The 13,341-nt window shown below is 43.6% G+C and overlaps 1 protein-coding gene across 1 annotated transcript in view; it reads right to left on the bottom strand.

Moving 5' to 3' along the window:
• Nucleotides 1-226: 226 nt before the first annotated feature.
• The window catches only part of Rassf (Ras association family member), a 35,538-nt gene continuing 22,423 nt past the window's right edge, over nt 227-13,341 (bottom strand). Inside the window, exon 10 of the mRNA XM_037413661.2 lies at nt 227-7,238. Coding sequence (XP_037269558.2) covers nt 7,163-7,238 — 76 coding nt within the window. The 3' untranslated portion in view covers nt 227-7,162. The remainder of the gene's footprint in view (nt 7,239-13,341) is intronic.

Raw genomic sequence — 13,341 nt, forward strand, 5'->3', positions numbered from 1 at the left:
TTCATCAGTGCAAACACTGAAGGTATGAAAAACAAGCATTCTTCAATACATTTTTCAGTAGGCACATATTGCAGTCACACCATCTTTAACTGCAAAGTTCATATATATTGTCTGTTGAATTATGTTCATAAAAATAAGATTGAATATACATGGCTATCGCTCAAGCTGTACAGAAGCATATGGCAAGAAAGAAAATGCAAGGAATGAGGCCAAAGTGCCATGAATGTAAATTCAAAATCTGCTTTTATTCACAAAAATATACAAGCACAGAGCAATAAGCAATATTAGCTGTCTTGCAGAGTAATACTATGTAGTTGCCACAGGTGAAATGAACAGCTGCACTAACTTTTAAGACTAGGCAATGAACACTTAAAGGGACTGACAACCATTGCTTAGGATACACTCGCTTTTTATGGTACAGTGAGAAGCTCATCATGAAAGTCTTTACGCCTGAAAAGTGCTTGGAAATTTTGAAAACAGAACATTTATATTTGAGAAATATTTAAAGGGACACTAAAGGCAAGTAACGATTTACGTCAGAGCGAAAGATCAATGTTTGGAAAGGTTTAAACCTTCAATACTGGCAACAGCAGTGCTCTACCAATCGAGAAATTAAGGTAAATGTACGACACCACATGCCCCACGAGCAGGACATTTTAGAAATGATCCCAATGACATAGAAGCGTCCGAGTACAATTAATCACTGGTAATCAAACCAGCTGCAATAAACATGTAATGAAATACTGCTTGTCTGTTTCAGTTAGATTCACAGAAAAAAAGAATCTCCTGCTTTACTATGGGGAATGGTGTGAGTGGTTCTAAAGTTCTGTTTTCGCCTAGTCAGGTTAGATAGGTGGTGCCATCTAGCGGGGCCCAATTGCACCAAGCAAGCAGAATATTGTTCAGTGGCCGTTGTTGCTGCTGTGGCTCCCGCTACTTCCGCTCTGCTGCTGCTAGTGTCGGCGGACATGCAATAAAGGTGAACAACATTGAGCACGACAGTGACATCAGAAAGACCGCTTTCAAGGCGGGTGATTTGAAGTGCCCTCACGCGATGTGGACCCCCAAAACATGAGCACTTCCTTGGCACAAAAGTAGCACTACGTGGTTTTAGGAGCGCTATTTCAGCAGTCAAGGTCAACTTAATATTTGCCTTTAGTGTCCCTTTAATAAGGTAGTCTTCCTGACACCTGGGAAGTGATGTCAATGCCAATAGCCAGCCAAACCAATAATGAAATCAGAACGATAGCTGGCCTTAAGTGCCTTCGTATTGTGAAATATGTTGCTGAAAATACGTAGCAAATTACAATAAAAATTCTTGTTTACCAGTGATACCAGAACTTAAATCACTCCAAACATGGCCCAAACTGCCATGTTTGCACTGGTGATACAATCGTAATGAGGACCATGTGATGCATTTTCATAGGAGTGGCTTCATAATATAGCCAAAGAGTTTTATATCACCACTTTCCTGCTTACAAAAGTTGTAAGTTGAGCTGTGCAAATCACGCTATAGAAAACTTTTCATTTAAACAAAGGCCAAGGAGCGGCACACACTAACTCAAGGTCGAGTGACAGGAGATTCTATATGCTGTCAAGTTCTTCCTTCTAGAATGCCAGACACCATCATTCTTTGCAACCAGAGCATGAATAATTAAAAAATATATAAACCCTTCTTAAATGCTGTGCTAATTTCAGTCAATAGAAGACACAATTCTTCCATCTGCAAGAAAATCAGCATATAAGTTCTGAATGGTTGTCTGTCCATTAAGCATTCCCAGTTGCCAAATTAGGCCGAATTGTCACAGTAAACATACTATGTACTTTGTTCACAATGACAACTAGTTTGGCACTAAACCATGAGTATTTAGAATGGTTGCACAAGATCAATGATAAAATGATAATTTAAGATCAATGATCAACTGATAATTTTAAATATCAATGAGTAATGACATGGTCCTATGACATGGCACTTCCAGTTTTTTTTATGATGGTCCAAATGCAGACCAAAATGAGCAACACTGCATAAGATAAGACCTTTTCTTTGTGTCTGTGCAATGTACTCAAAACCTGTGGCACTACATAAGGTGCTCTTGAGTTAAAATGAATTGCAACAACCTAACGAATTATTACCTTTGAAGGTTTTGTTCATGCTCGTCCACAAAAGGACAAAAAAAAGTGTACATGTGGTAATGCTGAATGACGATTGCACTAGCTGTAAAAACGACTGCATAGCACACGGTACAATAATGCCCAACATTGGAATATACTGAACGATGATTATAGAAGCTGTAGAAACAGTTCCTTAGCACCAAAAGCAATCACGCCTAATCTTTGGCATAATGTAGGTCAATAAAAAAAATTCAAGGATATTGAACGCATTGCTAGACTAGGGTTATTGGATATGTGCCATGAACCATATAGTCAAAGAGGAAGAAAAAAAAGAGGAGCCCTGATGTCACATTCTCGAGTCTTCAACATGAGTAGCAACCTCAAGCAGAGGTACATTTAAATGTGCGACACCACACCTTTCTAAGTTCCCGCATTGTTACGTGGCCAGTAGAGTGATCTCCTCTCACAACAATGCATCTCTGGCATGTTGGTTGCATGCATGGCTGCACAACCAAAACTCACAAATTTTGATTTTTCACTGTGAAAGCACATCCTGTTCCAGTTCCCTGGACTGTCCAAGTGACCAAATGTAGTATGCGCAGGATGCGGAAAGAAAAGGTGATCTCATTTCAACCATAAGTTATGCTGTGTGCTACCGGCATGCTGCAAGCATTAAAGGGGCCCTGCAACACTTTTGCAAGTAGCTATGGTGTGAATTCTCAAAATTGCCTCACAAATTCACCACCATAGATCGACGAACTTACTCTAGAGTCGACTCATTTAGACTCGGATCAAACCGTGATTCTGAGACTGAGTGAGTTCGGGTGAGTAATATTGTGGTGAGTCCGAGTCCAAGTGAAGTCCACCTGAAGAATATTTTCTTGAGTGTGAGTACGAGTGAGTTCGGCCCAGGAAAATTTCGCAGAGTCTGAGCGAGTACAAAGCGCAAGATATATTTTTTGATTGAGTGACACTTTCTTTTGCCGACCTACGGTCCTATCTACTCATCTTCAGCCTTACTATCAGCCTTACCTGGGTTAACGTTTATACTCAAGTATATTCACCCGTATTCCACAGCAGTTTTGCTCATACACCACTTTCATATTTATCAATCAGAGGCACAAATTATGTAGCGGGGTGCCTTGATGTTCCCCCACCTCCTCCAATGCTTCCAGAGAAGTTTTTGATAAATATAACTTATGTTGTAGTCTCTTCCAAGAAAAATGACCTAACCGGTTTTCAAGCACTCATAACTCGTATTTGAAGGTACGTATATCAAGCAGTGCTAAAAAGAGCACCGATTACGTGAAATATTGGTGTTAAAGAGCAGTGACACCTGGTGAGAAAGCTAATTCTAGGCTAATGAACTCATCAATTGACTAACTCGGATTCACTCAGACAGAGTTATGAGTGTGAGTCTGAGTGAGTCTGGGTGAGCAATATTTTTTTGGTGAGCTCTAGTCCTAGAGAGTTCGGTGGAAGAAAATTTTCGTGAGATTGAGTACGAGCGAGTCTGGCTCAGGAAAATTTTGGTGTGTCTGGGTCCAAGCAAGTTCAATGCGCTAAACGTATTTCTTAATTGAGTACGAGTGGCCTCCACAGATTTCGCCGACCTATGTTTAACACAGCAAAAATGTCTAGGATCCATACAGTACGAGCAGAGTTACAAAGATTCGTCACACAGTGCAATTGCATTCTCTCTTGTCTCGTCCCAACGAAAGTGCTGGAAGCTAAGCAGGGAGGGATGGCACGGGGAAAGAATGTGTACCACGCAACTTTGAGCACTTTCTATCTTTTTTCCGCTTCGAATACACTGCTTTTCAGTGGGACCGCACACGCACACGTGGACAAGTCGCAGCCTGTTGAGGTGGCCAAAGTAACGACCAAGCGCACCATGCTCAAATTAGCTAATAGCCGATATAATGGATGCGACGAGTGCTTTCCGAGCTTGTAGCATCATTTGTGGAGAGAACAGAAAGCAATCTTTAGGCGACTTTTAGATATTATTGTAAATTCCAGGCCGCGGGCTGCTCTATAATATTTGGGTTGTGTGTTCTCAGAGAGCCTCAATTACTGATCAACAGCGTTTTCTGATCATGCTCAAGAAGTGCTGCCCCTTTATTGTATGTATATGGCAGTTAAATATATGACAGCTACCTATATTTCAACGTAAAGGTAGCTTCAAGTTCATCACTTTTCACATTCAGACATGTACGTATGATTTGATTGGGAAAGGGAGCAACAATAAACAAAAATCCGTAGCAGTACTGCGTATTTAACCTCGTGATTACATAGAATAAGGATTGCACTTATCGCCACTGCGTAAGTTCGAAACAATAATGCAGGTGCTGAATGTTTGCGATCGTGGCATGTACTAGTACCTCCTTAACTTGAGCACACCATAATTTCAAGCTGTAAATCAAATAGAATTTGAGCACATAAGAACAGCAATGCGAGTGCACGATTACAGCACTTTCCTGGATACTAAATGTACACTGTGTGCCAAGTTTACCTTGGGGCCTAACATCTGCAGAAAAGGCCCCACTTGGAATACTCGCTCATTAATCCCCCCCCCCCCCATGGAGCTGTTTGCTCCCTAAACTTCACATCAATTCTTTTATAGTTTCTGCAATGCATTGAGATACGTAGGGGCTTTTCTTCAGTTCTTTTTTTTTTGCCTCCATGCATGATGTTAAGTTCACATAATGCACAGTCATCATTACTACTGTATATGAACGCACTCGCATATTAAATGAACGCACTCGCATATTAAATGCACCTGTCAAAATTTGGATCCCCCCCTGCATAATAAATACACCCCCTACGTTTATCCGCTGCAGTCCCGCCAGCCAACGCCTGGCGAGGCCTTGCCCGTTAGATCTCTTTTGTTGTTTATTATGCCGACGGCTCACTCTCCCCATCATTGCCTCCTGCCACACGGCGTGTTTTTTTTTTTTTCCATCTCTGTCTCTCATAATCATATGGTGGTTTTCGGACGTTAAATCCCACATATCAATCATGTCTACAGGGGATCGACTGCTACCATAGTGCTTTATACAGAAAGCAACAGAATACCAATCAAGAAGGGTGTAAGGCAGGGGGACACAATCTCCCCAATGCTATTCAACGCGTGCTTACAGGAGGTTTTCAGAAGCCTAGAATGGGAACAGTTAGGGATAAGAGCTAATAGAGAGTACCTTAGTAACCTGCGCTTTGCCGATGACATTGCATTGCTGAGTAACTCAGGGGACGAATTGCAACTCATGATTACGGAGTTAGACAAGGAGAGCAGAAAGGTGGGTCTTAGAATTAATCTGCAGAAAACGAAAGTAATGTACAACAACCTCCGAAAAGAGCAGCGCTTCGAGATTGGTAATAGTGCACTTCAAGTTGTAGAAGACTATGTCTACTTAGGGCAGGTAATAACCGCGGAGCCGAACCACGAGATTGAAGTAACTAGAAGAATAAGAATGGGGTGGAGCACATTTGGCAAGCACTCTCAATTTATGGCAGGTAGATTGCCACTATCCCTCAAGAGGAAGGTATATAACAGCTGTATCTTGCCGGTACTTAGCTACGGAGCAGAAATCTGGAGACTTACAAAGAGGGTTCAGCTTAAATTGAGGACGACGCAGCGCGCAATGGAAAGAGAAATGGTAGGTGTAACCTTAAGGGACAAGAAGAGAGCAGAGTGGATTAGGGAACAAACGGGGGTTAAGGATATCATAGCTGAAATCAAGAAGAAGAAGTGGACATGGGCCGGGCATGTAGCACGTAGACTGGATAACCGCTAGTCATTAAGGGTAACTAACTGGATTCCCAGAGAAGGCAAGCGGGTTAGGGGGAGACAGAAGGTTAGGTGGGCAGATAAGATTAAGAAGTTTGCAAGTATAAATTGGCACCAGCAAGCACAGGACCGGGTTAACTGGCGGAACATGGGAGAGGCCTTTGTCCTGCAGTGGACGTAGTCAGGCTGATGATGATGATGATCAATCATGTGTGGCACGTCCCCAGTCTTTTTAAATTATCTATGCACCACAGCGGGGTTCACAAATGCAAGTAAACAGCGAATGGAGGTCTCAAAACTGCCCAGGCCAACCGGCAGTTGCTTCCAGAAAATATGAAACCTTAAGGCCTAACCACATGCACGCGATTTTCGAGCGACGACAACAGGATTTGCTATCTCCATGGCTACCATACCATGGCTGTCGCGAAGGGCCATTCGTCTCCATCGCATCACAGGTTTCTGAAAAACCAGAAAAAAAAAGCATCGCTTCTCGCCAAGAAAAGATCGTGACATGGATTTGCAGAACATAGTAGCACCCCAGATTTTCACTTCAGTTGCAATTTGATCTTTGTGCTTGTTACCCGCGCATACTTAAAGGAACGCAAGTTATGGGCTACCTTTTCTACAGTAACTTCTCATGTGAACAGCGGGGCGGTGGCGATGCTTTGTCGTTAATCTTGTTATCGACGGTTTACTTTGATGCTTTGGTGGTAGCTTGCTGCAGTGTTGGTTACTTGCTATAATGTCAATGGTGTCATCAAGGCCATCATGAGAGGTTGCCACGAAGTTCGCAAAGTGCGTCGTAGCGCATGCTTCTGAGCACCCCTCGCGATCACAGCGGATACCACTGTTGCGGTTAAACAATCGCGAGAAAAGATAGCTGCGAAATGCTTTTATGACATGCGCAGGCAACGCGGGGACAGCTTGCAGAAGATAGCGCCTTCAACCACCGAAGATGAGTGAAGTGCAACAAAGAATCTGTTTGCGAACAGTGTACACATGTGCGTGTGTCGATTGCAAAAGGCTAAGCGACCCAACTTTTTTTTTGCATTATGGCATTTTTCGCTTATCCCGAAAAAAGTTTTCAAAGAATTCACGCTTCTTTTCGTATCAAGACAATACGTGACAAATTGACCGCATAGACAACATGCAATATAACACCACTGCATTAGAAGTTTTGCGGTTGCTGAGCACACAATATAAACCAGAATGGTAAGTGCCCATAAGCAACATCAGATGGTACATTGCACACACATGCACTCTTCACGAGTTGATCTTGACCGGGATGGACTTCAGTTCTTGCATTCTGGCTTGAATTCGATGTTGCAGTGTCTTAAACCTGCAAATTGCAATAATATGTAGTGGCTTTTAAAGTTCTTTCCTTACAATAACAGGCCTGCTAACCCAATGCGCCTAAACGCGAACAACTATGCGTCTAGTAGCAAAAAATGCACGTGTGTGCATATTGCCAAATGTGGCAACACAAAGACCATGGCAATAAATTTATGCATGTTGCTGAGGTCAAATGTCTTAGTTACGCAGAGTTCTTATACAAAATTTTTCAAATTACGTGCCACAGGCCAAACAGTAGTTGCCAAAGCAGAGCAGCATCTTTCCCAACTGTGGCGAGACCATACTTACAGGGAGGCAAGAATGCCTGATTGATTGAACTTGCCTTGCTTTCTACTAATTTCTCGATTACTAAAGCACTGCTTAGAATAGTGTTGATACCCTGATGTTCTCAAGAACTGTCCTTTCACTTTGACATAAAATGTTATTTGCCTTCAGTGTCACTCACACCAGTGGCACCAGTAGCAGAAGTTTCAAGTTATTGCCTCAGTCTCCCTTTGCAGCAGCAGTTGTATTAAAATCGCGAACAAATACGCTTTGTTGATTGATACGATTGATCCTGAAACCACCATATGATCATGAGAGACGGCGTAGTGAAGGACTCAGGAAATTTCGGCCACCTGGGGTTCTTTAACGTGCACCCAAATCTGAGCACATGGGCCTACAACATTTCCGCCTCTGTCGAAAATGCAGCCGCCACAGCCGGAATTCAATTACGCAACCTGCGTGTCAGCAGCAGAGTAGGTTAGCCACTAGACCAACGCGGCGGGCCAAATACGCTTTGTTAAACTATGCTTAAATGTACACAGTGTTTTATGGACGTGGAGTTATAAAAGGCTAGTACTTCTTTATATTGAGGTTTAACTGTATATGTAATTAATTACTTGCAATTGCAATGCATGGTATCTTTATAAATAATTGATTACTTCTACTTGATAATGCTGACTGTAACTTACTATTTTGGTAATTAATTACACAAAAACAATAATTATGTTGGTAAGGTATTATACAGGCTACAACGCTTTCGGCACAGCAACTACACAAACACTATGGTTGTTTCCCAAAGATACTACCGTATAAACCGAACTATAGGTTGAGTGGGAATATAGGTCGACCCCCCAAGTTCAGGTTACCGAAAAAAAAAAGAAAAAAAAAACAACCCGAAACTGCCGAACCACACTAATTTGCAAATTGGGCGCACCCCATCCCGATCGTCCGAGCTCCCCTTTACCACCATCGCAACTGTCGCATTGTCGCACCAACTGTCGCACCTTCGCATTGTCTTGCGTTTGAAAATGACGAAGGGCGGAAGCTTTCTACCATCTGCCGTGCATGCCAGCATGACGGTGAAGCGTGAGTGCTCGTTGCCAGTGGACAGCAGCTTCACATCCTTGGCGCCGTGCTGCATGATCGTGGTCGACGAAGGCATGTCAAACCACACGGGGGTCTCATCGGCGTTGCCAATCTGCCCCATCATGTAGTCGTTCTGCTCCCGAAGCCGGTTTACAAAGCACTGAAAGTTTATGAGCTTGTCCTCGAACTCCTCCGGCAACTTTTGACAGATGGATGTGCGCCGCTGGAGAGAAAATCTTTTGCATGAATCGATGCACCCAAGAGTTCGGTGCACGAAACTCTTCTCTCGTGAGCCCAGCTTCCCGAGCTAGTTCCACGGCTTTCTTGCGAATGGTATCTACGGTCACTGGCAGCGAGCGCGCACGAACTTCCCGCACAAAGTCCGCTAGCTTATCCTACAGCTGCGGATGAACGGCACTTCGTGCACGAAACGACATTTTTTGAGGATTGCACATCTGCAGCTTCCCTCCCTTTCTGCGCCCTCCAATAGTGCACGATTTTTCTGATAAACCAAAGCGGCGCTGAGCAGCCATATTCCCGTTCGCTTCTGCAAACTTAACAACATCTAGTTTAAACGCAGCTGAGTACTGCCTCCTCGCACCACTAGACATATTCAGTGAACGAAAAAAAAAAAAGGCCACTAAAAATGCAGCGCAATGTCAAGCGGAGCGAAAACTCGGAACAGATCGGAAGCAAATCACCAACACAAAGAAAACAGACTGCGATTGGATTTGGATGTGCATATGGCCACGCCTGGCTTCACAAGCACATGCAAGCCATATGTTGCCAGACAGCGTCGCACTTTCGGCTAGACACCGCTATATAAGACGAGGGGCGATCTTAGCTTATTATTTTATTGAAAAAATCTCGACCTATATTCCGGTTTATACGGTACACACGACAGATATGCATGAAAAACACCCCGGGCGCTCAGCTGTATTTGCTTCCTCACGTTAATGTTACACTAGGTGTCTGCAGACTAACTGAACTGGCACTACTATTGTTCAGAAACTCTCACCACTTCCTGTTCCCATAGCCCCAACCAAGAGCACCAAGAAAATACCATACCACACCAACATCTAACTGAATAGATCCCTCTTTTGCCATTTATCTCTTTGCCCCGCTGTGGTAGTCTAGTGGCTAAGGTACTCGGCTGCTGACCCGCAGGTCACGGGATGGAATCCCGGCTGCGGTGGCTGCATTTCTGATGGAGGCGGAAATGTTGTAGGTCCATGTGCTCAGATTTGGGTATACGTTAAAGAACCCCAGATGGTTGAAATTTCCAGAGCCAAGCTTCAGTACGGCATCTCTCATAATCATATGATGGTTTTGGGACGTTAAACCCCACATATTAAATCAGTCCCATTCTCCCCTTCCCTCATTTTTGTACATGTTTTCTCTTCCCCTCCTCTGCTATTGAAGTTGAGGGAGAGTGAGCAAAACGTATACAAATATGGTGCTGAGGAAGGCAGTTATAGCCTTGATAAAGAAAAGCAAACTTGTCGAAACATTGGCCATCCAGGCCTCGATGACAAGCTTGCAGGTGTTCTCAAGAAGCTTCGTGTAGAACGAACTTGTCTAGGTAACGGCCTTTGAAATGGCATAGGAATAGGGGCTTATACAAAAGTGACCTTGAAGGCAGTAAAAGTGGATCACTGAAGGAAAGGAACTGCCAGCAGAAGAATTTTCACTTTCTACAAGTGTGCATTGTGCCCGCCTGTTAGGGGCGAAGCTCCTAAAACTGTGGGTCTGTGTACCCTTGTGTCTCATTTTGGTACATGACTGCCTAGTTATACGACTCACTCAGCAGGCAGCAGGTGCGTACGGACAGACAAAGATAGACAGACAGACAGACTGATGGACGGACGATTCATGGTTTACCGATAAAACCCTCCGAAGCATCGCCCCACTCATCATCATTCACTCCGTGGATACGCTGTGATTTCTTTTTTTTGTATACGTCAACACAGCAGCATCCTGTACTTGGTAAAAGATCATTTAACATTACGCACAGATGCATTTCTATTCGGAACTCTCAGAAACTGGGGGCACGTTACATTCGATGAAGTACAGTATGAACAGGTGCTGCGCTTTGTACTTTTACGCTGCACACTGTCTAGCCTGTGCACAGTGATCGAGCTACCCTGTTTAAAATAATATGTGTGGTCACGGCTGTTAACCTTACGCAAGCAGAATTGGGTTTCGCTGCGATTTGACTTGTAAAACGAGTGAGATGGCTATATTTTCTGGAAGTTCAAATATCTTGAATAGTAAAATCTATTAGTAAACACTATTAAACAAATATTTAAAAAGTTGAATATACGCACAACTCTATATTAAGCTATAAATTCCTTCTTGTCTTGCTACAAGCCCCCAACACTTAACAAATCTTGATCTTTTGACAACGGTATCTTGAGTTTTTCATCATCTCCACTTTTGTACTCTGTGGATATGGCTTTTCAAGAGCATTTTTTGGTTAAAGGGTCACTGACACGAAAATTTCGGCCTCATATTTTTTTTTTGCTACAGTGTGTTGCTGGAGGCCTGTCAGTCATAACATAGAACATAGTTTGCTGCTGCGTGTAACAAATAATTCATTATAGGCTCCTCATTACTGACCAGTCTCAGTTTCGGTTTGAGAGAGCTCCAAAAACTACCACGCCTGCGCAAAATGCACAGCACAATCGCTACTCTTTGGGCTACTTCTACATACTTTCATGGTACCCACTACACGATAAATCATAATTTTTGTACAGTAGAGAGGCATCCATTTTGCCACTCATCAGAAAAGCAAGGTACCCACTACACACTTGCAAAAAATTTCGTGCAATTTCTTTTTTGCTGTGGCAGCAGACGATGAAGAATTATGCCTAAAAATTTTGTAATAGGTTGGAGCAATCAACAACGACTCGTTAGGCAATTCACATTGTGTGACACCAGGTTGTTAATCTGCTGTTCTAAGACACTTCATTACTCATATTAACGTGACCCCATTTCCGACAACAAGCCTACCTAAGGCCAGGTTGCAATAGAGTTTCAAGCACCGGCGTTGCTCTGTGGCAGAATACGGGGCTGGCACGCAAGGAATTCGGGTTCGAATCCGGTTGCGTCAGGTGTTTTTTATTCATGTAGTTGTCTTTTTTTCCTCCTTATTTAGGGCGATAGTGGTTACAGACATCAGCGACCCTTCTTGTGATCTCATAAGTTTTCGCTGTAAAACGACAAGCAACCGGGTGCAACTATCACCACCTAGCAGGTGCAATGCTTGACCACATTAGCACACAGAACTGTGATGCACTTCCACACAATACACATCAAGAAGTCCATATGATCAGGAAACTCGATGGCAATGCTGCAAAACACAAAACTTTCAAAATGTGCACTACAGCCACAGACTCTCAAGCAGCTACTGCATAGTAGTCTGCTGAAGCAAACGCGGCAAAAAGAAAAATGGCGGCTAAGATGTCTTCATAACTTGATCTATTGATTACAGTGAGCGAACTTGAGGGAAGTAGGGGGGTCACCACAGGTCGAGTCTGAGGGGCCAGTGCTCGATCGCGCACACAATTTTTAAAATTAATGCAAAATACCTTTCAAGCTATGTGTAGAAAATAGAAGACTAAGACGATCTTGCACTGCACACCTACAATCACGATTAGGATGAGAGTGGAATTACAGATGGAAGAAAACGACATGCATGCCGTCAGTCTCTGTCTTTGATATTTGGTGCCATGAAACACGGGACTAGGTCTCCGGCTCAAACCGAGATGGAGAGATGAGTCATGAATGAATGAGACAGCGTTTGCTGCCTGGAGGTTCGCGAGGCGGGAGCACATTCCATTTTCCTCGGCTTTGATTTGCCCTTGCCTTTCAATCCGACGACCTGAGGCTCACAAGGCTAGGATGCCTATGGAGATAGCAGTTAACAGTATGTCTGACCATCAAAGGCAGATCCAGCCACTCATTTTAGGGGGGGGCGGGGGGGGGGCGGGTAGGGGTCACTTAAGGTAACAACGAAAAGGGGGGCGTGGTCATGACTTTCTTGTTTTTATAGCAGAAAAACCCCTTCATCGCACAAATACTGTTCATGTGTGCCCACAGTGGGTTCACTCATTTGTCATCATTGATAATATAAGGTGGACTAGGAGCACTGAATTCAGGGGGAGAGGCGCTGACAGAGATTTAGAGAGGGGGCTATCACCCCTACCCCCCCCCCCCCCCTTTGATTTGCCAATGCTGGCCATCTACTAAATTTTTTCTTCAGTGACTACTACGAGTCTCACAAGGCCAGGACAACGAACTTTCGCAGCAATGAAGCCTGTCCTGCCGGCCCAGATCTCGAAGCCATTCACAACTCGACCCGCCGTGTTTGCACGGCAAGTCAATCCAAGGGTCCTGAAGTCGGAATACTGATGCCTTTTTGTGAGTAGTTATGAAAACCCAACGCTTGGATCAGATTTTGCCATGCCATCATTGTCGATTTTGATGTGCAAGACAGATGGACTCATAAGTGCGAAGGAAACAGACACAACGATTGACATGAAAATGAAGTGACTCCAGGATACCCAGATCACTGCGCACAGCTATTGAAGAAGTCAGAAAAGAAAGTGACATGATACATTAGTCTAGATCACCAAAGCTCAGCAAGTTCAAGAAATTGCACTTAAAACCAGTGAGAGAGGACACGAACGTACACTATACATCTTGAGGAACTAGAAAAGACGTCGAGAACTGTGAAA

Source organism: Rhipicephalus microplus, chromosome X (assembly GCF_043290135.1).
Source record: "Rhipicephalus microplus isolate Deutch F79 chromosome X, USDA_Rmic, whole genome shotgun sequence".
Taxonomy (NCBI): domain Eukaryota; kingdom Metazoa; phylum Arthropoda; class Arachnida; order Ixodida; family Ixodidae; genus Rhipicephalus; species Rhipicephalus microplus.